Here is a 25885-nt window from a genome sequence, read left to right on the forward strand (position 1 = left end):
AAAAAAAATTGTAAAAAAGAAAAGAAAAAAAACTCTAAAGATAGTCATTTTGTCTTTCTTCAGGAAAAAATTACATGGTTTTAAGTAACCCAATTGAATGATTATGGATTACAGTGTTCTGTACATGTCCAGGTTGCTCAAGCCTTCAGGTGTTCAGTTCCATCATTAGAGGAAGAATCTCTGAACTTGAACTTGTCTATCTGGTATTTCAAACATATTGTAAAATTGAATGATCAATTCTCATAATTCTGAACATCAGTAAATAACTGCAATGTTATCATTTATTTGCTAAAAGGAAAGTAGTGCTTCAAATTAATTATCACAAACTAGAACTTCAGTTAAATGTCATGTTTCAGATTAGTGAGGACAAATGAAAATGGTAGTGCATAACATTTATATTACAATGCATTTAATTGTAGGACCAATTTTGCTCAGCAGGCTAGTGGACATGGTTAATATCTGTCTCCTAGTTGCAGATTCTATTTTTTCTTTCTAAATAGATTAAAATGTTCTTAAAAGCAGGTTTGATGGATGATATAACACATAGTTTGTTGACTGAACTCAAAAGAAGCATGATTGATCCCTTCTTATCCAAGCACACGATAGTCTAATAATTCAGATTTTGAAGGGAAGCATCCCAATTGCATTTCCATCACTGCTTTTCCATTTTCTTTTAACTAAATCAAGAAAAATCCCTTCCTTTTCCTCCCTATCCAAAAATACTTCAGAGCATCTCCACAGGAATTCTATGATCGTTAAATCCTGACCAGTAGAATTGAAAACCTATCTTCCTGATTCCTCCTTCCTCCTATTAACGCTAGTCCCAGCTCTAGCTCCTTAAACTGGACCTCTTTGGGCCTGAATTTCCTGTCAAATGGTGTAAATCAGAAATTAACCATATCAAAATATAATTGGAGTTCAAGCAGAACGATGACAAAACAGTCTTGGCCTCCTCTCTTTATTTGGCATGTTTACTCTCCCGAATGTTGTAAGGTTAAGCAATTAAACTGTGTTCACTATTTTGAATATGTCCCTGTAGGGCATAGATGGACACAATTGTATCTCTATCAAATGGTGGAGCAGCAAAACTGCTCCACCTTTAGCCATACCTCATCCATGGTCAATGTTACCGCAGTTTAGCTAACTTGTATTGCCACAGGGTCATGCAAATATGGCATTTACAGCATAACAGCTACAGCACGTTCTTCCAAGTAGCAGCTCCCTCACCCCTTTTGAAGTGGCTAAAATGTACTTTTGTTCAAACCCTAATCCTGCGTATTTGGTAGCTCACTACAGATGGCTGAACTTTGATGATTCTTCCCCTTTCAGATGGCCTTGTGGACTGCCTAGACCCAGATTGCTGCCTCCAGTCTACCTGTCAAAATAGCCTGCTGTGCCGGGGCTCACGTGATCCTCTTGACATCATACAACAGAGCTACTCTGGTTCACCAACCGTGAAGTCGTTCTATGATCGAATCAAGCTCTTAGTGGGGAAGGAGAGTACTCATATAATTCCAGGAGAAAACCCCTTCAACAGCAGGTAGCAGTTATAAATATTACATTATATCGGCCTGGATGCACTGCCTGGATACATTCATCGTAGGGGTTTTATTCATGTTTTAATGCGAAATGCTGCTTTCAGGAGCTATATCCATTTCTGTCTCAGGGAACAATCCTATTGAGGGCACTCTGTCACAATTTATTACCATTGCCTTTATTTTATAACACTAACTTTGCATTCTGCCATCATGCCACAGCCTAGCACTAGGTTTCCTGCACTGAGAAGCATTTGCCCAGACTTACGAGAACACTACAGTTTACGAAGGGGAGAAATGCTAGTTTTAAATTAATAAGAAAATTGTAATTTGCAGAGTATAGATAGGACAAATATTGAAATATGACTTTGGTATAATGAAGTAGCTTTAATGTTTTAAGGATAAATGAAATTAGGTATCTTTATTTTGCTGAATTATTTATTCATTATACAAAATTATTTTACTTTTTGCTTCGACATTATAATGCTACCATACTAGATCAGTTTTTGTCTTTTAGGCTCCAGGCCTACTCTGCATTTGGTTGCTAATTCTACATTTATAAATAAACTAAAACCCAATTCATCATTAACTTATATGTGATGCCCTAATGTCCTGAAAAAAACCTGTTTTACTTTTTACAGTTTTTTATTTAAATATGTCTATATTTTAGTCCTTCATTGTATTTTTTTAAGAACTTGATTAATAAAATAAACTTGTTCACATCCTCCTAGTTAAGGCAGCAGAACAGGCCATGAGAGACTGAACTGGGTCCCAGGGAATGGGTTTTTATTCCTGGCTCTGCTGCAGACTTCCTTTGTTACCTCAGTCAAGTTATTAAATGTAACTGTACCTTAGCTCTAACTGCAAATGAGGAGCATGGCATATCCCTATGTGCCAAATGAGTCATGGCTGCATTATGTCTATGTGGCTGCTTAGATACTACTGTTCTGGATGATTCAGAAAACCTTAAAAATAAATAAGTAGAACTGTCTAAAAATAACAAAAAAAACCTGTTCCTGTTTTCCATTTAAATTTAATATTTGGTAAGATTTTCTGGCCACGTGTATAAATAGTCTAGTTATATAAGGCCCGTGTGTTTTTTGGAAGTGACCTTTTTTTTTTTTTTGTAATTCATAACTGAGGTTTGAAGGAAGAAATTTAGCTTGGGGTCACTTTTCTAATCATGGCTTTGGTCGCCATCTTTAAAAATAGTGGCCATGGCTAATGAGATGAATAAATTGAGGTCAGTTTTGATTTTGGTGCAACCAATTTCCTTTCACCAAGAATTAACTATTTCAGATACAACAACCTTGGTTATACCAAAACCTGAAGTTCAGAAAAGTCTAGTCTGCCCAGTTATTTCCAAAAATTATGGGAGTGGCAAATTACATGCTCAGCTACAACCATGAAGATTGGAGGTTAGTTCTGGGGGAATACTGGTGCACTGGTCGACTGCCCATGCACTTCTCCGAGTGTTTCAACCACATGGAAGGGTCCAGGCATTAACTAGATATCATTGCTCTCTTGAAAGCAGTCATGAAATGTGAAATATGCAAAGTTAAATGTTATACACAGCGTCCAAACAAAAAAATTGTTATAGATGTGATGGATTGGTGCCAAAAAGTTTCTGACCTGGAGAAGATGCCAGTGATTCAGTTGATGAAGATCAAGCAGTGTATAGATATATTGAAGAGGCCCTTTGTGAATATGAGAAGAGGTGGCCTCATGTGAAAGGGATACTTAGCAGTTTTCGCACAGAAACGTCTTAACTCAATGCTGTAGGAAAGAGATATGAAGGTAGGCTGCATCCAGACAAGTGCGCATGTGCCTGTTGTGGCATCTCAAAGCAGTTTGAGACACCTCAAGAGGCACTCTGGGAATGAAAAAAAAAATTCCCAAACTGCATATTTGCAGCGCAGACTCTAATTTTGATATAAAAGACTCTAATATTGCTATAAAAAAAAAACATGCTAAGAAAAAGTGGTACAGGGCACTCTCCCAGAGCATGCCCTGAAGGAACCAGATGCTGGATCCTCCAACGAGACTCTGTAGCACCCAGCCAGAGCATCTTTATGCCTGCTTGTGCCCCTGCTGCTCCAGCATGCTGCCCAGAAGTGCAGGAACCTCTGCTGCAGTGCCCATATCATAGCCCAGGTGTGGGTGCGGTCTCTGTCTGGGTTTGACAGGCATGCAGCCATGGGGCCGCAGGTCCAAGGGGGGCGGATGCTGGTGCAGGTGGCAGCAGATCACAGCCAGGCACCAGCCTCCACTGCCAGACTGCTGCAGTGGGTAGAGGGTGCAGGGGCCACTATAGCTTAGGGCTCCTTCAGCAGTCCAGCTGGAACAGGGGCTAGTGTCCCCAGATACCAACAGGCTGGGCCTCAGAAGCTCCTGAGGGCAAGGAACACTGAGCTGCTTGCCAGGACAGCCTCTAGCTCCACCTGGCAAAAGATCTGGGAGGAGCTAGCAGGGTCAGTTTGCCCCAACTGGCACAATTTGCCTCACACCAAAGTGCATGTTCAGGCACGTGTGCTAAGGCACAAATCTTCGGCACAAATTTGTGCCATTGGTATTTGAGCTGTTGCAAGCACATGTGCCTGCATGTATGGATGTAGCCATAGTGGTCTTAAAGAATTAGCTGTTGCTGCAGGGGTTGTGGTTGCAGGTGGTGCACATAGAGCGTTTTCAGGTAAACATTACAACTGAGTAATGTGCCTCCACAAACTAGTAACAGAAGGTTTACTGAATATGTTAATCCATAGATACCTCCATAGGAATACTCAAGCAATTCACAGCTTGAAACAGTTGGTAGATATCACTACAAAAAATTGACATGATGAATTCATCTGTTCAACTACTTTTCATGAATTGGTACATTCAGTGTTTGAATAAGTGCTCAGTTGTGAATCAGATATAGCCACGTATTTTCCAACTTATATTATTGATGTTGAAATCCTCTTTCAGCATTACCATTGTCTGAGGAGTTAAAATAATTTCAAAGACTATTTATCAACTTGCCATACAATGCTTCCACTATTAGCAGCTTATGGAAATGTCAACTATTTAACATACCTGTATTACTGGTAAATAAATGTATTACTAGTGAATGATAACACTGAGAGAAGATGAAAAGGTATACGTGGTTACAATGTTTCACTTACAGCAAACTGCCTGCAGACCAAGTCATTGAAATGACCACGAGCAAGGAATCCAAAAACAGAAGAAGCTGGGGCTGGATTAGATTTACCAAGAATCTGTCCAGGGTTGCAATCATCATACTCAGTAAACCAGTTATTATGCAGTTAAGGAACAACTAAAACAGGTGGCTTATTTCAAGCAACCCTTGTATTGCCATCCAGAACTGGGTCCGTTAAGAATGGAGATGGACTGCAAGGTTGTTGATGCAGTAAAGACAGCTCTGGAAAAATGAGAGCAAACCCATGGGATCTGAATTGACCAACTCTTCACTCCCTTTGCTCTGGAGAGCAAGTAAATGAAGAAGTAAGGAAGAGTCTCCACACAGCCCATGATGAGGGTAATGTGAGGGTGGAAAACATTCTGGAGAAACTTTCTTCCAGAACTCAGTCAATACATGACACAAAAAGTGAGACTTTTGCAACAAAGAGAACTGCAACTAGAGTGTAGGAAAATGGTTGACTGTACTGCAATGAAATAAATCTTTGACATTTTAATCAGTGGAAAAGAGGGTACTATGACTTCAGAGGAAATTATGCAATACACAATTACTTCTGTGAGTCTTTTGCTCTTCCAAGCAAATGGGACATTCCACAAACCTGTCAAATCAAAGTTTATGAACCTCCAGTCAATCTCACCACCATCACATTATCGTGCATTAATAAATGTTGGAATGATATGGAATAAAGTCGCACCAAGCAAGACATGGTCTGAATATGCCCTCAGTTTCTTCAAGTATGTCACTGGCCCACACCCACAAGCAGTGGCATTTTACTTATTAAATATGTTTATGATGAAGAACTGTTGAAGATTAGTACAAAACAAGCATGAGCAGCAGTGTTACTCAAAGTCATTCAGGTTTGTTCCTAACATCTACCCTGTTTCTGACCAGTAAATGCCTACTGGAGCATCCTGGTGCTCATTTCTATCAAAGCATTCTAACAAAATGAGACTACAATGTTTCCTCTTGAATGAATGGAGTACTTACTTCTACCATGCTGACATATACTTCACAATGACTCTTGTCTGTTATGATTTAACATCCAGAGAACATGATGCATGCTTTGTATTGAAATCTCCATGTGAGGCTGACACAAGGGTGTTCTTCCATGCAGCTCAAATGGATAATTCCTGCACCATCATTTTTTATTTTGAAGATACTGACGTATGGGTTGTCACTTCCTACATCAGTCACATAACTGAGCAACATATATACAAGAAGAAACCAGGAGATGCACCATCATACTACTACTGCTGTTCATTATTTCCAGAGCATAATGTAGCATCTGCTGCTCCTGGGATTTATGGATTCACTGGAGTAAACACACCAGGAGGTTTCTTTGGATGTGGTAAAATTACATCAATGCAGTAAATCTTACAGTCGGAAGAGTTGTTGTGCATGGCGACTATGCAACAACTTGAAAAAAATGAGGAGCTTACTGAAGATCTGTTCAATAAACTAGCTTTATTCACTGTCAGAATACTTTACAATGATCCTGTGAGTGATAGTTTGTCCACTGGTCATGCATGTAAATGGCGGCAAATGGCACACTATGATTCTGCAAGACTTCCTTTGGACCATGACTTCTTCAGACAGCATTGCCTCAGAGCACACTTGCCAAGTCTATGAATGGAGAAATTCACAACATGTACAGACTCTTTATCCAACAAATTTTGGGTGGACATCAGTGCTGGATGTGTTGGAAACTGAGATACATACTAAAAGTGGAGTGCCAGATGGAGTGAAATTGTTTCTAAACAATGAAAATGGACAGTCAGATGTGCCAATTAAAGCTACTGTTCTAGAGTCATCTGAAGAAGATAGTGATAAAGAAGAAGAATACCTAGATTAAGAATATCTAGTGTATGCCATGTCATAGACTTAATTTCAAATTTGAGTTGAAACGTTTTCTTTTACTTAAATGTGTTCCATAATCATTTGTACCTTTGTTGTTAATAATATTACATGTGACTTTGAAGAAATACATTGTAAAACTTTCCATTTGAAAAAAGTACTCTTATTGTGTTACCAAAAAAGTGGTAAATACTGTTGGTTTTTACATTTAAAGGCTTAGAGCTGCCAAACAATGAGCAATTAAATACTCATCAAAAGACAAAAGTCTGTAGGTTATCGCAATACCTATTTATAGTCATTTAGAAAATCAAAATCAGCCTCATAGGTACTGAGATACCAATATTTATTCATCTCATTAGTCAGGGACACCATTTTTTAAGATGGTGGCCAAACGCCAAAATTAAAAAAGTGACCCCAAGGCTAAATTTTATCCTAAGCAAATAAAAAATGATTTCCAGTCATAAAAAGTTCTCCTAAAATGCACGGGCTTTATATATATGACTGGACTAAAATAAGACTAGTAGCTATCCTTTGCTGACATAGTGCATGAGGAAAAAAACAAGATGAGAGAGTACTAGAGAAGACAGGACTGGTCAAGAACCAAGCTGTGTAATATGCCCAGGAGGGATACAGTCAGTGGCATAAGATGCATATCTGGTCTCTCATCTGATAGTGGATATTTTACAGTCAACATCATTTGCTCCAGCTAAGAGGAGCAGCCTGTATCTTGTCACAGTGGCATACACATCAAAAGTTTAGCTATTTCCTCACTGTGTCAACCAAGATGGGAATAGCCTGTTCCCTGGTAACCCTGTTCCTGCTATCTTCTGAAAATGATAATTTACATAAATACAGGACTTCTAATCCATAAATTTTAAAATACCTAGGGCAGTAGATGACTGCCTGCCTACATATATTATCCCTGTATTATAGGCAAGGAAATGAATTGCAGCGACATTTGTACAAAGAAATAGTGATTGAACTAACAAAAGATCATATGCAGTCTGACTTATAGTCTCATGTCTTACCCACTGAGCAATATTACTCCTATTAAACATAAGTACAATGTTCTTGTTTGTTGATTAATCTCAGGATAAAGCATAGGTTTAACTGGAACTCCCACTGGTATCAGTGGAAGTTCTATGATTCCATTTAGAATTAGGCTTTAAAATAAAAACACTGAAATAAGTATTTATCCATTCACTATTCAGCTTAGACTCTCTAGTTGTTGACAAATTGAGACAGTCAAATTAATACTATTACCTGTCTCAGAATTATTGTGCCTTTAATTTTTCTGACATGTATTGCTTTAGTATTGTAGAAGTCAGTGATCAGCAGGGATCTGGGTTTTCCATTCACCACAGAAAAATGTGGAAAAACACAGATTATTATTTAAAGAGAAAAAACCAGATTTTCTCTTTTTAAGGAGAAAAATGCAGGTTGTCTCCTGTAAAGGAAAAAAGTGTGGGAAACAGCAGGTTTCCCCTTGCAGGCTGGCAGAGCTCCAGCCTGCAAGGGGTTGGGGGAAGCAGGTGGAGGGTGATCAGGAAGGGGGCACCATGTACATGTGCACATTCACACATGGCAGCTAAGCAGCATGAGAGCAGCTCCTACAGATCCCCACAGGTAAGTCTTGGGTTCGGGGAGTGGGTGGGGAGGAAGTGAGTCAGCCATAGTGAAGGAGGGAGGGAGTTGGTCAGGGCTGGGGGTGCTGCCCAGATGTGGGCAGTGCTGTGGGGCCTGAGACTTGGGGTCTGGGGTGGGAACATGCAGCTGCAGAGCCCGGGCAGGGAGCGGGACAGAACTGCAGGCAGGTTGTCCAGGGGGCAGTGGGAGATGGGTTCCCCACCATTGTGAGCACTCCTGGGGGGGCATGGGGACACATGCCCCCAGATTTCTGCACAGGGTGCGGGCAGATGTAGGCTGGTAGCTGTGGGTTTGGTGCTTCTCACCCTGCTGCCCTTCCCCTCTGTGGCCCAGTGGGCAGGACCCAGCATGGCAGAGCAGAGAGGAGTGGAAAGCTCAATGCTGCTGCTGGTACGCCTTTGCTGCCATTGCGCTGCATCCCCTGCCTGGCCATTAGCAGCAGGGGTGGTAGCGCAGAGTTGCATCCCCCACCACTGCTGGGCGGGCAGGGGGCACCTTACTATGGTGATGCAGGGCTCCCAGCAGCAGCCATGAGCAGCCCTGTCCTGCTTTACCCTGCTGCACCAGGTCCTGCTCACTGGGCTGTGGAGGCCCTTGGTGGAGGGAGGAGCGGCAGCCAGGCAGGGAGCCCTGAGCCCACAGCCACCCGACTGCAGCCACCAGCCCAGATCCACCCTCCCCACACCACCAGCTGTGCTCCAGGCATGCCGCCCACAGGGGAAGCGGAGCCAGGCTCTGGGCTCCAGGCTCTGTGCTCTGCTTTGGCCACAGAAGCTGCAATCAGCCCTAGCATCTGGAGGGCCCCTCCAGCAGGGCTAAGTGCAGCAGGGAGCTATGGGTGGGGAGTAAGGGGCACCAGCAGGGCTAGGGGGCTGTGGGTGGGGAATGAGGAGTAACAACATGGCTCAGGGGGCTGTGGGTAGGGAGTGAGGGGCACCTGCAGGGCCAGGGGGGGCTGTGGCTTGAGGGTGAAGAGCAATGTCATGGGTAGGGCACTGGCATATCAGGGCTGCTCATCATCACAAAGCAGTGTGGGGAGACAGCTGCAGCTGAACCTGCACCCTGGCGAGCAAACGGGTCAGGAGGAGCTTGATTTTCCATAATAAAAAAAACTCCAAATCAAATGCCAAAGTGTATAGGTATTTAGAATGTATTTTATTGTAGCGATTGAGGCATTGATAAGCTTCCAAATTGCTTTAAAATTGTAAATATATCAATAAAACATGTTCAACTGATACCCACATATACCTATATACCTATAGAGAGAGAGAGAGAGAGAGAGAGAGAGAGGTGTTTCATTTTAATCATGGAGAAAAACAGCGTTGGAGGTTTTTAATCAGAGAATTTGCAATTGTTTTTTAAATCAGAGAATTTGCTATTTTTAAACAGAGAAAACCAGGATCCTTGGTGGTCAGTCTTGACACATTAGAGACCATATGTATTATAAAGTAAAAATTCAAGTTTGAAATTCCATTTTAGTTTACCTTAACTTTCCATTCTCCCTCCCTTGTCCATGTAGATTCATAGGGAAAATTACATTTAGGCTTGTATCCATAAAAATGTTAAGAGAACTTTAAAATGCTATACCATGAAATAATAGGCAGTGCTATAATATTGCCTTAATAGGCAGTAACCAAAAATAAATAAATAAATTGCAAGCTAGAAATCATCCATCCTGCTGTTCTTTCAGGCTTTTATCTTCAAAATAGTCAAATGTACACTGGTAGCTAAGGGCCGGACTTTTCAAACAAAACAGAGACATACACATCCAAAGTCAATGGGAATTAGATACCTAAGCTCCCAAGGTTGCTTTGAAAATTCCAGCCATGGTTGAAAAATGTTGCTGCTAATTAAACTGAATAAAATTTTCAGAAATGTTCAAATATGTCAGGAGCTCCAGTCCTGTTTTCTAAAAGTCAAAGTTAATAGGACTTAACCTTCTAAGTTTCAAGTATTCAGGTGTCTAAAGAGGCCAATAGGTGCTCAGTGAGCTTCTTAAAAACACAGAGGCCAGTTAAGCACCTAACTCCTACTTAAAAACTTTTGAAAATCCAATTAGGCATCTACCTGCAGCTTAGAAATCTAAATACCTTTGGAAATCTGAGAAGAAGTAGCACTTCTCAAAATCACTTAGGTGCTTATACAGTTTTTACCCCAGGGCTGTTATCTCAAATTTTGAATCATAGATAGAGCCACATTTTTATGTCCAAATTAAAAATTGTGAAGATGGAGGTTTAAATGCTAAGATGAATTTCAGACAGTTGCTTTCCAGGGGTCCAACTCAAAAATGTACATACATTGAAGCTGTCAATCTCTGCAGGTGAAAGTGCTGTGAATGGTAACAAGCCCTTTCCTTGGTTTTCCCTGCCATACCATTGCCAAGAGACAAAAGAGAAAAAGAGGAAGGAAACAGCTACTAATTCTTTTAATGCAAGCAAGAAAGAAATCTTTAGTCCCCCCCCCACCTCAATTCTTCCAAAGGAACTAATAACAGAAACGTGATTGCCAAAATCATGTTGATCTCATTGATCCCTCTGGTGCACGGACAGAGATGTGGTTAAATGAAGCTGTTGAACAAAAAGAGCCATGTTAATTTCACTTCCATTCACATTTGATTTCTATCAGGTGGAAGAAGGAACAAAATTGGATGAGGAAAATAATTGTTTTCAAGCTTCTATGAGGAAATAGCCCTGAAAACAGATTTAAAAGAGGAACACAATTGGCATGAATGAAGAACCGCATTAACTTATATGTTAGTTTCTGCTACCTGCAGATTTATTATTGCGTGGAAGTAATCACAGATAGCAATGAATTTATATGATCAATTTTGATAACACTTTAACTTTGATATTTAAAAATATGAAAGACACTGTAGAATAAAGGTGTGTGACTAATACTGTTAAAGATTATGAGAAAATATAGATTTACAAAATCACATGGTAGCCTTCTTTGCAACCTTATATGTGTATAAGTGATTATTAAAAGAGAATACTTTGAGAAAAAAACTAGTAATAGAAATATCTTTGGCTTGTTCCAAAGTATTCTGAGTTATATTTTCTGCAACAAGCATGGATTTTTATGGAGGTCAATATCATACTACAATATGCTGATTTCAAAAAGTAATATATGACCCAGAAGGTCAAGAAATCTTGATTTAGTAGCTACAAAAAGCACTAGAAAGGATTATTTTCATTAATTAGTTAGGTCTTTCTTCTTTGCTATCAAGAGAATGCGGCTGGAATAACAGAAAAATGAAGTAGGCAGTGGAGTGCAATTAGAAATTCACAGTAGAGCATTTTAAACATTTCAGAGTTCATAAAATGGTCTGAAAATAATCCCTGGTATTGCTAATAAAGACAAATGTGTCCTGGGATCTGAAACTCTTCACCCACTGACCTTTGGGGGGATACCCTAAAGCATTATATCTACCCCAAAATTCATGTGAATTTTGACAGATTATGGCAAAAAGCACATGAGTTAATTCCCTAATCTTAAAGCTAGGATTCAGTCCAGGTGCTGTAGGCATCAAGATTTTATACACGCCAAATTACCCGAAATCTATGAAGGCAGGTGAACCTCTGCAGGCCTGCCAGCACAGGCTCAGTTAAAAAAATAGTATCTTACATGTTACAGGGGTATAGGTTGTAGCTGTGTTGGTCTAAGGACATAGGCAGACAAGGTTCTTTGGGTAAATCTGATATATTTTATTAGACCAACTCAACTAGTTGGAAAAATTCTTATTTGCAAGCTTTTGGGTATAAATACCCATTGTCAGGTTGAGGAAGCATCTGCAGTTGGTCTGTGCTCTTTCTGGATGGAATGAATACTAAAGAAGCCAGAGGCTGTTATGCACCTCCGGAAATGTAATACAGGAAACCCTCGCTATTCACAGGTTTGGCATTCGCGGTTTCAAATATTCGCGAATGTCGAACCCACATCTTAAATACACCTCCTCGGGAAGTCTGCACTTGCCACCACCGTGCTCCCACCACCAGCACTGGGCTCCCACCATCGCCAGCACAGCTGTGCCCCACCCCCCCAGCCACCAGGGGCACTGTGTTCATGAACGCAGATGGCGTTCATGAATACAGTGCCTTATTTGCAAATTTCACCACTTGTGGGGGAGACGAGAACGTATCCCCTGTGAATGGCAAGGGTCTCCTGTATATTTCATCCAATGCACCAAATACCCTGATGGAAAATACGTAGGAGAGACCAAAGAACTCATACCAGAATGAACGCACACCGAAAATGTATCAAAGACAAGAATACCCAATTACCTGTGAGGGCACATTTCTCACAAAAAAAAAAAACACTCTCTCTCCAGTCTCTCAATTCTAATCCTCAAAGGGAATTTACAAAACACCTTTCACAGATGAGCCTATGAACTTCACTTTGTCAACCTACTGGATACAAAAAATCATGGACTAAATATAGACATTGGATTTATGACACACAGCCTGCCTGGCATCTGGCTTCCCAGATACCTCTCCACTATTTACCAGCTACATTCATTCCTCTCCCCCTGCCCAACCTGTGTGTCACCTGCTGACTCCTCAATGTACATCTTCATGGACTGGCTTTCTTGCATGCATACCAGCCTCTGGCTTTTTTACTATTCATTCCATCCAGGAAGAGCACAGATCAACTGCAGATGCTTCCTCACCCTGAAGAAGGGTACTTATACCTGAAAGCTTGCAAAGAAGATTTTTTCCATCTATTTGAGTTGGTCTAATAAAATATATCAGATTTACCAAATAACCTTGTCTGCCAGCTCAAAAATGAAGCCTTTTCATGTTCTAGCTCTTCTGCGTCAATGCAAATAGAAGGTAGAAGAAAATAGTGCAAACATTTCATGGCGAAATGGGAATTTCATGGTGAAATGGGGATTTTTAACTTGGCACTGAATTGTATTTTAATTTGGAACTGTATTGTATTTTCCATATTCATTATTTAGACAAATTCCTATTTTTTCCTATTGACAACATGAAAACTAGGTGTAGGACATAGGGATATACAAGGCAAGGTTTACATATGTCAGACATTCAAAAATGTGGATGAGCCTTATGTGACTTAATTTGAAAAATTAATTGTCCAAACCACCGATATTCGACATGGTGCCTTTCCATCTCTGTTTTGACTGACATGGAGAGATTAACAGAGTATTAGAGGATAAAAGTTAATATTAGAACAAGAAATATTCAAAGTAGCAACAGGTTAGGAGCTTCTAAGAGCAAGGCAGTTTTCCTGACCCACTGAAGTTTCCCACTCTGCATTTGGATGAAACTGAGACCTTGTGAACGTTTTCTGGAAGAAGGAGAGAGACCCATCTCAGAATAGCCAATTGTCTTTTGCTTAGATGGTATCTGGGATATGGAAGACAGAAAGATTCAAGTCCCTAAATCTCCTACATCCCAAGTTAGTGTCATAAGCTAATGACTATTCTGGGATAAGTATCTCTCTGGATTTGACCAGAAATTCAATCCTGTGAAGTCTTTCCTCTGAAAAGTTTGTCAACATGGAAACGTTCTTGTGACAGGTTTTGGTTTTCTGTTGTTTTATTTTGTCGGAAAATTCCCAGCTTTACCTTTGACATTTACAGGGGAAGTAAAATATCTGAAGACATGATATTGTTGATCTGATGGTTATACAAGCTTCAAAAGATGAGAGAACTCTGTTAAGAAAAAGATAGCTGTCAAAAAGCAAGGAGATTTGGTTACACTTATGCGTATACCAATTAGCAGTTACACTGAAGTCAATGGACTTAGACCAGCATACATCAGATACACAGAGCCATATGTCACTAGGCACCTAAAACAGCAGTTGCCATTTTCAGAAGTGACTGAGCTGTTAGAGTCACATTTTCAAAAGTACTTAAAAACCTAAAGAGTAAATCTACACCTCGTGCAATTTTCTAAGCACCTGAGTAGATGAAGTACCTAATTTCCATTTTAATGAGACTTCAACACCTAAATTGCTTAGAGTCTAAGCCTTAGACACTTTAAAAAAACTGTACTAAGTGCACATCTGCATCTTTAGAATCATAAATACTTTTGAAAATATGATCCTGAATACCAAAGTCACTTTTGAAAATGGGACTTAGACTCCTAACCTTCTTAGGCACTTTAAAAAATGTTATCCCAAGTCATGTTGCGTTGTTAGGAGCGACTTTCACAACAACCCTGTTTCTGTGAAGTCATATGGCATTTTATTCTCTACAGGGAAATGTAGCAAGACCTGGTTCAGCAAGTACATTTAACCAGGACAGATGACATACTAACTTCCAGTTACCAAATATTGATCTGTCTATATAGAGTAAGCATGAATTTCTTTGATTTGAGTACCAACAGACCTGGGCAGTATTTTGATCTATTCTACATTGAACTAAATGAGATCACAAAAATGCTCCTTCTCTGTTTTTATACACCATAGGCCTTGTTTTTGTAACTAATACTAATTCTGTTTCTTTTTCAGCCTTGTGTCTCTTATAAGAGGCCAAGTAGTGACTACAGATGGAACTCCACTCGTCGGAGTCAATGTGTCATTTGTCAAGTATCCAATGTACGGCTACACCATCACTCGCCAAGATGGCACGTAAGTGTATTTATTTCATTCTGTGCCTGCTTAGTATGTAATATCAGTGCAGATTAACAGATGGTGCTATCTAGTGGAACCATGTGGTATCATGCATGGAATTCCTACTGGGCCAAAGAGCTATCAAGTAAACACAAAAGTAATTTTTCACATGGCATTTTGAATGCTAACTGAAAATAAATATGAAAAGGCTGACTTTTGATAATAATGTGTTAGCAGTCAGACTTCCTTTCAAATAAATTGCTCTGTATCTATGAAAACATTTGTGGACTACAGCAATATCCAGCTGAGACCAGAAATATTTCATTTTAAAATGCAAGGCAGGCCAACACTGCTGGAAAAGTACCATTATAGAGCAGTATATTTTGTTAAAAGTTCCCTTCTGCCTCTGTCTTTCTTTTTTGAAGATCCAGTATCTTTAGAGTTTCTTCAGGGTAGAATATAATCAAAAGATTCTAATTGAATATACTTAGACAATTCCCTGCTGTGTGAAGAAGTGCTTTTCTCCCCTTGTGTCATCTGATTGGAAATGCATACAAGTTCAGCCCAAACAAAAATGAGTGTCATGGTTTGTATAATTTATTGGATATTGTAACTAAAATAAACCAGCCATAGCAAATGCACTGTAAATATTTGCAGGCAACTAAAATAAAACAGCCATAGCAAATGCACTGTAAATATTTGCAGTTTTATGTGTATTTATCTTCCAAAAAATTGAACTGAAATAATTGACGAGAATCAGTTGAGCTATAGGGAGGGTATAAATTTACTTACATTCCACCATGCTACTATATTATCACATTAGTATAATGTTGTTGATTTCAATGACATTACACTGGTGTAAGAGTGAAGTACTGCAGTAGCAAGTTAAACCCTGATAAGATATTGTTTTATATTATCCCATTATTACATTGCCATCAGCCAATTTGTGCATGAAAACTAACCATTTTTATCCCTGTTGGGAAAGGGATCAGTAAGTATTTTATTTCTTTTCAAAGATCTCCAAAGGTTGAGGGGAATACACAGCTACATGTGCAAATCACATAAATCCAGAAGCTTTTGAAGTTATTGTTTAGTGCCTTGAAAGGTGCTAGATCATTGTTCCTTGGGACAGCAATTCTGTTTGTTCACAGAAGAGAGGCTGCACAAGCTTCTCCTTGCTACCCTATTAGTTCCATGTGTCACAATACCTAGATGGACACAATTATGAGTGAAAAGATAATGCAGTGTTCAGGCTATATAAGGGGTGGCTCTCTCAGTGGAAACTATCTGTAACAGCAAATATGCTGACGATCTTGGTAATTTTGAGATACTGCCTGTTCTTCACATAGGGACTGGACTTGTAAGAGCAGCTTCAGTCTCTTCTGATCTTCATTGGATTCCAACCAGCTGCTTAGGTCTTTAAAAGGGTCCACATCTAAATGCCAGTAGTTTGAGCCACAATATGCTTGTTTCAGTAAATGTGATCTCTTTTATTAGACAAACTGAGTATAGGGCCAACTCAGTCTAATAAAAGATATCACATATACTCAAAGGACCTTCCCTGGCTATGTCCTTAGACCAAAGTGGCTACAACCAAAAAACCAGCAACATGCTGGTTTTGAATTTAACATTGATTTCCATTTGCTGGGCATGCTATTACCATGGTAATGGTCACCTCTCATGCTAAACCCACATTTTCCTAGGTTTGACTTGGTCGCAAATGGTGGGGCATCTCTAAGTCTGCACTTTGAGCGGGCCCCATTTATGAGTCAAGAAAGGACAGTGTGGTTGCCATGGAATAGCTTCTATGCTATGGATACTCTGGTGATGAAGACTGAGGAGAACTCCATTCCCAGCTGTGACCTAAGTGGCTTTGTCCGCCCTGACCCAGTCATCATTTCATCACCACTTTCTACATTCTTCAGTGATGCTCCTGGTCAAAATCCCATAGTACCAGAAACCCAGGTATGAACAGCATTAGTGAAAAGTATATTGAAAATAAGTACTCCCTGCAGTGGCCACATACCAAAGACATACCAGTTATCAGGGTTTCACCTTGCACTGGCTAGACTTGGTATAGATGAGCTTTCAAGTGGGAGCTTTGTACATCCATTCTATCAGGTGAGCTAAAGGACAGATATCACTAATAAAGTCTGAAGAAAATATGCTAAGCTTATTTCACCTGGACATCTCTCTTGACTATCTTCCACTCTTCCGTTATCATATGTAATATTAAGCCTTTTATATTTCTAGCTATAGCTTAAACTGTTTCAAGAGAATTTTGTAAAATCTTTGTGTGAGTAACTAACCACAAGCTGCTGCTGCTTCTTATGTTAGTCATGGGGATAAATGATAACGAGTTATTTAATGATCTACACTGCTATTATTATTATTGCTGCTTTATTCATTTATGGCATCCCTATTGCTTTATACCGATTGTCAGAGGAAGTTGCAGGTTCATATAATTGCAGCCTCTTGTGGCCCCCTTGCATATAAGTAGCAATAAAGCCTGCTGTTCTTATTTACACTTTTGCCAACGGTGTGCTTTTAAAAAGGAAACAACAGTGACCAAATAATTATTAATCTAGAAATCAGAACCTAAACTGAATCACTGCTGTAAGGCAAAACTGCAAATTCCCAGCAGTAGAAAGTCATTAATTCGTAAGTAGGGTACAAACAGATATCTCTTCCAAATGAAGCATAGAATAAGTATAATATGTCTGCTCTGTGTTTCTATCCAGGTTCTTCATGAAGAAATTGAGATCCCTGGCTCTAGTGTAAAGCTCTGCTATCTGAGTTCTCGTACTGCTGGATACAAATCTTTGCTTAAAATCACCATGACCCAGTCTCTTGTGCCTCTGAACCTAATTAAAGTTCATTTGATGGTAGCTGTGGAAGGGCATCTGTTTCAAAAGTCATTTCAAGCATCCCCCAACTTGGCATATACATTTATCTGGGATAAAACAGATGCATATGGTCAAAAGGTTTATGGTCTGTCAGATGCTGTAGGTATGTCATCACATTCAAATAGTAAAATGTTTGGATGACATCTGTAGCGTGTGCAACAGGGTGGGCAATTATTTCAGCTGGCAAGCCACTTAATGATTTTTGGTGAGCTGTCAGGGGTCCCACATATAAAATCTTATAGATGGTATAAGATTATAGATGGTAAACAAATCATATAATTTTAAAAAATCAAGCATCTATTATAACAGAACTATATTTCAAAAATTAATTTTTGTCTTGATTTATTTTTTTTAGTAGTTTATATAGAGGTGAATGCATAATTGCTCAAAATAAGGTCTTACTCTTGTATATTGTAAGGGGGGATGGGTGGGGGGGGCAGGGGGAGTTGTGAGTGGGGGGGTATGCACATATGTGTTGGGGTCAGCCCGCTTGCTAGGTCCAAGGGGCCAGCCAGGGTTGGAGGCAGCAGGAGGGGAGGGGAGCAGGGGGCACATGCAGCAGAGCCTGGGTGGTGCAGGTATGGTCTGCTCCCCCCCACCCCCCATCCAGTCTATGGCTGCCCCTATGCATTCTGCATGGGGCCTAGCCCCTCCCACACCCACCCATGGCAGCCTGTGCCACACTCCTGCCTGCACCCACCAATGGCCCCAGCCAGCACGCACAGCTTCCCAGCATGGCTGCTCCCAGTGTGGCTGCAGCCTCCCAAGTTCTGCTCGGTTCTCTCTGCCTCCAGCAGCAATTCCTCCTTTTCCTTTTGCCCCTGCTGTGCTGCTTCAGGAAGCAGGTAGTGTGGGGAAGTGATGGTGGCAATTGTGGGAGCATGTGCTGGGCATCACATGCCCAATCAAGCTGGGGAGGAAGGTGTAGCCACGTGGCTCCTACCCAGCATGTCGGTCTCTAGCTCCAGCTCCCTGGTTTACAGTGACTGATTTAGTAAGAATGCTGCAAAAAATCTACTTATTGTTCAAATATAGTTGAAGCAAACCATGCCTTTTTACACCATTTTATCTTTGAATTACATGTCATGCACACATTTGTTAGAAAGAATAATAGGATTCCTGTATTTACTGGTCGTTAAAAAATGAATTTCATATTTGGAATGTCTGGTATTTTGTTGCCCACTCGCAATCTAGTGCACATTGCTCTTAAAGGTTGCTTGTACTGTTGCACAATTGATATTATAATAGGGTCTTCCAGTGTGCTTCAGTCCAGTAGTTTTATAAACATTTTTAATTCACCTAGCCAGAGTTCTTGGTTCCAGCAGAAGATAAAAGAAATGCCCGTGAAAATCTTACATCTTTTTTTAGGTTCACTTGGAAATAGCAGTGCTAAAAAGATGCAGGAACTGCAATGAATCTAAAAAGGACATTTTATTTTAAAGATTCAGTTGTTTTTGTGCTTTCACTTTTTCTAAAAATTCCACATTATAACCTTTCTTCTAGTTTTTCATAGATCCTGTTAGAATATAGATATAAGACGCACAAAGTCACACACTCACAGACACATGTGCGTGCATGCACAAGTGCAAGCTGCTGTACTCTACCATCCTTTTTCAACTGAGTTAGTATATGCCACATGCAATAAATATAAATAAATATTGTAAATATGAGACTAATTAAAATTAGAATCTTGTCATCTAATAGGAGGATTTTTATTAGTTTTTTTAATGATTTTTCTTACTCCCCCTTCAGCAAGTCACTTCCCAAAGCCAGCTATTCAATGAAAAGGTCATCAGGTCCCTCCAGAGTAGAAGGGAATCAAGTTTCAAGGTTGAGTTAAATAAAAAATCTGACTTTAATATTGTGGAAGGAAAAAGTGGAACATAATCATTCCTTTTCATTGCCAAAGTTTGAGAACCAGTTGTTCAACTATTTGGAACATTGTCCACTCATTTTTGCCCATTGGGGAGGCAGTAAGGTTATCTTTGTTTTTTGTTTTTGTAGTTTCTGTGGGTTTTGAATATGAGACTTGCCCCAGTTTGATTTTGTGGGAGAAGAGAACAGCACTGCTGCAAGGATTTGAACTAGATCCATCAAATTTAGGAGGCTGGTCTTTGGACAAACACCATGTACTTAATGTCAAGAGTGGTGAGTCAATTTTGGGTTTTCTGAACTATATAAAATCAAAGCCTATTTATCTAATTGTAAGAGTCTTTAAGCAATGTATTGTTAAATTCTGGGGGAAAAAAACATTCCACTGCAGTTCTTGCTATATTTGTAAAAAGTTTGTAAAGTCTCAAACTGATTATATGTAATTTTACCACAGGACCTAATATCCATTAAATAGCATCACTTTCTTAAATTCAGAAGCTTTTCTCCTTTCTCTTGTCTCATTCATTTTCTCCATGACTTTTCCCAACTCCCTGTGTTTGCTCATGTCATCTCTAATTCTCCTGAAAGACATATCCAAGAGAAGTTAAAACACACAAACTGGGTGAGCAGGGAGACAGCATTCCTAAGAAGTGGGAAAACTCCTCTCAGAACATAGCCATAATATAAAACATCACAGAAGCCAGAGGTGTGGCAAACAGACACACCAAATAGCAAGCTAAGGTCCCAGTTTACCTACTGGTGATAATTTAAGTCTGCTACAAAAATACTTCCAACTGATTTAGCCAATTGTTCAAATGATGTAAGGTTGACAAAATAGATCCATTTAGACCCATTAGAGGAAACCCTGCCATCTTGTCCTAGCAAGTCAAAACTCGGTGTCTGCCATTGGGTATCTTCATACTTTTTCCTTTTGGAAAATTTTGCAGCAGTGACATATTTTTCAGTGTAAATAGATTTATGCCTCCTAAAAGCCACTAATACTACAGTCAGTTATACAAACTGTTGATGCAGCATCAGTAACCAAAAGGGCACAATAACTCAATACCGGTTTTTCAAGTGGGGCACTTGTGGCACCCCAGGGTGCCATGAGAACCTGCCAGAGATGCTACAACACAAGTTCAGAGTGAAGCTGTCCTGTGCACCTCTGATTTCAAGAAGCACATCAGAGCTGAACTGAGAAGTTGCTGCAGTAGAAAGGCATGCTTTCCTGCAGTGTACTATGCAGACAGGTGCCCTGTTTCTGTTACAGCTTTTTTGAGTTCAACTCTAACGTGCTTCGTGAAAACAGGCACATGAGGCAGTTCTACCTTTCCCGTGTGCCTCTGTTTCTGGGAGATGGCATGCTGGGTTGGACTGGAAGGGTTGTGGCAAAAGTATATGGTCCTGTCAAAGCCACTTCCCAAACTGGCACTGCAAGAGGTGTGCAGCACAGTTCCATGTAGCCATGGTGGCAGTGAATATATATAAAATATATATATATAAAAATAATAGGGCTGTGCAAAGCTTTGGTTGCTGATTCAATTCAGTGGCGATTCAACCCAAATCAGTGGCCGAATCTCCGAATCCAAATCGAATCAGGAGACCCTTTAACCTCTCCAAATCAAATCAGAACCCTCTGAATCAATTCCAAGAGATTCAGAAATATTTGATGATTTGGACATAGAGACAGCTTTAAATGTTTTTTCTACATATCTCAAAGTAGCAGGCAGCTTGTGAATGCTGAGATGCTGGGGTGGATGGAGCATCCCACAGGAGCATAGAGGGGTCCCCAGCACGTTTGGCAGCAGACCCAGAAGTGGACTAGAAGCACTTCCAGTCCACTTCCGGGTCCTCCAGGAAGCACGTGGGGGAGGGGGCGCTCACCCCCCCCTGGATTGGCAACTGGTGCCTCCTGGGTTTGGGAGGGCACCTGGGGTCCCACTCTGGCCAGTTGCCAAGTTGGGCGGGCACAGGGAGAGCACCTGGGGGCCCCCCTGTGTGCTCCCCAGCGGACCCAGAAGTGGACCCAGAAGTATTTCCGGTCCACTTCTGGGTTCCCTTCTGAGCATGCAGGGGCCACACCACACTCCTGCGGGATGTTTCATCCGCCCCACCATCTCAGCATTCACAAGCTGCACCTGGCGGTATGCACAAGTTGTACCTCGAGGTATGCAGAAAAAACATTTAAAGCTGTGTCTGTGGCCGAATCACTGATTCTCTGAATCAGCATTGAATCTTCAGATTCGGGTTCGGCCAAATCAAATTGGGGACAGTGATCTGAATCAACAAATTGAATCATTCTCCCCGCTTTGAGCTAAATCCGAATCAAATATGACCTGTTTCACACACCCCTAATATATAACAAATGATCTAATTAATATGAAGTATAGGGTGCTACTAAATTCTGAAAAGTTTTAGAGGGGTACCTTGAGTCTAAAACGATTGAGAACCACTGCTCTATCCCAAGCAAGCCTGAAGAATTGCCTACTTTGAGCCTGCCAGAGCCTTATAATACTAGGAACCAGAAAGGATCCAGAGAGCAGTGTGGCACAAAACCCCTCAAGATATATTGTGAGCAATTTCTTCTACAGTATTTTTCCTGAAAATGTGCAAAAGAGATCGAAAGGCAATGGGAAAGGCAGAAGAAGGAAGGCGCTAGAAATTTGGCACAAGAAGCAGAAAAGGAAATTAAAGGGAGAGGCTCTGACTGAGGTTCATGGGAATGCCACTAATGAACAGGTTTCCCAGTTCTTTTCCACCTTGTTTCCCAAATATTGTAACAGGTTTCTCCCTTAAATGTAGTGACATAAGAAGTGTCATGTACTGCATCAAACTCAGCCCAGTGTCCATCTAGCCCAGTATCCTGTCTCACACAGAGAGCGAATGTTGAGAGGGAAGGTGAACAGGCATGTTTTCTGAATTGTCCCTGCTTATCTCCCATGGCAGCTTCCAACATTCAGAGGTTCAGATAGTTCTGATTTAGAGGCTGTATCCCCTTCTGCCATATTCAATACCAATTGATGGACCTTTCCTTCAAGAATTGGTCCAATCCCCTTTTGAACTGGGTTAAATTACCAGTCTTCATTGTATCTTGCGGCTCTGAGTTCCACAATATAATGACACGCTGTGTGAAAAAGAATTCCCTCTTGTTAGTTCTACTACCTACGAGTTTCATTTTATGTTCCCTAATTCTAGTATTGTCAGAGATCATAAATAATAAATCCCTATTTACAGTCTCTGGCAGCATGGCATAGCATGGCAGGAGAGAATGAAAACAATCTATAATGAATTAAATGAATGAATGAAAATGATCCATAATGACATGATATTCTGCTGTCTGGTTAAAAGAGCTATCATTACTCTTTCAGCTTTACTGCTATAGCTCTGTTTTTTGTTCTGGCTACCCTGAAAATAATGCCTTCACCTCATTACAATGTTGTCAGACCATGCAAAAAAAAGATGCCTTACCTTACAGCTTTAAATCACTTCACTGTCACATTGGTTATAACATGTAGAATCATCCAAAGGCCCCACTTGCTGAATTACTGTAGTAACTCCTTGTATTTCTATTCGCTCCAGGTATACTGCATAAGGGCAATGGAGAAAATCAGTTTTTAACTCAGCAACCAGCTGTGATTACTAGTATTATGGGGAATGGACGAAGAAGAAGCATCTCCTGCCCAAGTTGCAATGGTCTAGCAGAAGGAAACAAGCTTTTGGCCCCTGTGGCACTTGCAGTGGGAATTGATGGAAGCCTCTTTGTTGGGGATTTTAACTACATTCGGCGCATCTTCCCATCAAGGAATGTCACCAGTATTTTGGAGCTAAGGTAAGGTGTCAGTCCTAGCACTTTGACTTTGGTAGCCTATGTTGAAACCAGCCTTTCCCATTCATTTTTATAATATTCTAATAACATTGTTACTTCAACCTGATAATACTCCAATGGAGAAATGGGGCACAGAAATGCATACTGGATGCCTGTAGCTGATGAGAGAAATGAATGAAATATAGAAAAGGAGTGACACAGGTCAATAAAAAATAAGCTTGTTTTCTTACTTAAGCAGTCACTTGATATGATCTCCCTTAACTATTACACAACACTTAACTTTTATTTTAAGACTAGGATTGACTGCACTTAAGTAGTGAGCCAGAGCAATGAACAAGGGTTTAAAAGACTTGTGAGTTGAGAGGAATTTATATATATCAGCATGTTATATCAGCTTTCCTCCTTCACTACATTATTAAATATCTTCCCGTAGTTTATGTTAGTGTAACCAAAATGAGAGGAGTGATGTCCCAGAAAAATTTACATACTGTAATTTTTACACGCTGTGTAGCTGTGCACAAACAATTACAAATTATTTGATTACTTTAATAGAAAAGGCATTGATGCTTAGTGGACCATTCCACCCATTTCTGTTCAGTCTACTTTTTCAACCCTCTGGGAGAGAAAAGTACTACTCCTTCAAACCCTAACTCATGTGACTAGTTTATACTACCACTGCTTAGTTCTTCGACTGCTCACATGGGGAAAAACTATAGGATTGTGTCATGTGAATGTACCTGATATGTCTACAGACTACTGTTTGGCTGCTGAAAGATGGAACAGGAACAAATCCATGCTCTTGTAAACTTTAGATAGCTGCCAAACACTTCAGGAGAAATCTCTGTACTGCCTACAACCAGTTGTCCACTTTTCTCTTTTTTTTGGCTTTTAAACCCTGAGAACAGAGTAACATGATCAAATTAGGAAAAGATAATGTGATTTATTCAGTTCTCAAACTAGTTTTCCACTAATTTTTGGAGTTCAGTAGAGTGAGACCAGGCCTATATCTAAGTAAGTGAGGTCAGAATCATGCCAACTGTTCTCAAAACCATTCTTTGACACCTGTCTAGAACATCCTTGCATATCAGTTCCTCTTCACATCCTTGCACATCAATCTCTAGACTTGATAACATCACTCCAGATGTTGCCCATCATAGATCATGGGCATGCTTTCTATTAGTAGGTCAGTATACGCTCTGAGAAGGGAGCTGGTGAGTCTAGATGACCCTCTATACATGCACGTTCATTTTAGAACAGTATTACTCTCTGTGACTTCATTTGATAGAACATAGTTTTTTCACTGTATGGGCCATTTCCTTCAAATACATATGTACCTATGTATAAGTAGTTTTCATTTTCAGACTGGATGCCTCATGTCAAGCATGTTACCTTCACACCTCTACAAATCAGGTTATTTAAGTGTCTGGCAGTTGTCACACAAGTTTCAAAAAGTTAATTCAAAGTTTACAAGGAAGCTAGTTTGATCACTCTTCCCTCCTGCCTGTGTGGATCAAGAACATGTATCAGTCTCAGGATTCCCAGTCAAATAAATTGCAAAAGAAAATAAAAAGCACAATGAAAAGTCCTTATCTTTCCTTCATGCCCTTTTCCTGTTGCCCTTTTATTTTAATAACATTTATTTTCCATAATATAGTTTCTTCAACCTCTATAAGACCTATTGGCTATGAATGAAAATGTTGCATATAGAGTATTAATATCAGCAACATGTTTGATACATGAAACTTTAAAACTTACATTCATCTATTTTAGTCTGTGTTTCATAGATTCATAGATTGTAAGGGCTGGAAGGGACCTTGGAAGATCATTGGGTCTAGCCCCCTGCACCAGGCAGGAAAGACAGCTGGCGTCAGGTGACCTCAGCAAGGTGACCATCCAGTCTCCTCTTGAAGATTTCCAGGGTAGGTGATAGGCCTGTGGGAAGCAGCTAGTATTCGCTTCAGATTCAGCTGACTTGGGGGACAGTGACTCGATTTGGTGATTCGAATCACTGTCCTGAATCGATTCAACCGAATCTGATTCAGAGATACGGCTACTGCCAAATCATCTGAATCTCCAAATGACATGGGCCCCATCGCCCACCCGCTCTCAATGGCTGCTCCACCCAGCCCCAACTCCCGCTCTCTGGGAAAAAAAGCACCCACTAACTGGCTCCTGCCCGGTGGGGGGCGATCCCCACTGTCCTACACTGCCCTGTGCCATGTGGGGGGCTCTACCGTGAGCCCCCTACCCCCTGCCAGCTCTCCCAGCCCTCCCCCCCCCATGGCTGCCCCACCTGCTCCAGTTCCCAGATCTTTAAAAAACAAATGAATAAACAAAAAAAACCCTAACTCACTGGCTCCTGCCAGGTGGTGGGGAGGGGGGTGAGCCCTGCTGCCCCCCACTGCCCTGCGCTGCATGGGGGGCTCTTCCACAAGCCTCCAGAAACCCCAAGGCCGCTGCAGCAGTCAGGGAG

General features: G+C 40.6%; 1 protein-coding gene across 1 annotated transcript in view; it reads left to right on the top strand.

The window, feature by feature from the left end:
- LOC102385477 (teneurin-2) overlaps positions 1–25885 on the top strand; it is an 818212-nt gene that overhangs the window by 745133 nt on the left and 47194 nt on the right. The window contains exons 15-20 of the mRNA XM_025205636.1: positions 1330–1540; positions 14707–14826; positions 16512–16773; positions 17550–17817; positions 19719–19862; positions 23166–23415. Coding sequence (XP_025061421.1) covers positions 1330–1540; positions 14707–14826; positions 16512–16773; positions 17550–17817; positions 19719–19862; positions 23166–23415 — 1255 coding nt within the window. The remainder of the gene's footprint in view (positions 1–1329; positions 1541–14706; positions 14827–16511; positions 16774–17549; positions 17818–19718; positions 19863–23165; positions 23416–25885) is intronic.

This window comes from Alligator sinensis, unplaced genomic scaffold, assembly GCF_000455745.1.
Source record: "Alligator sinensis unplaced genomic scaffold, ASM45574v1 scaffold7_1, whole genome shotgun sequence".
NCBI lineage: Eukaryota > Metazoa > Chordata > Crocodylia > Alligatoridae > Alligator > Alligator sinensis.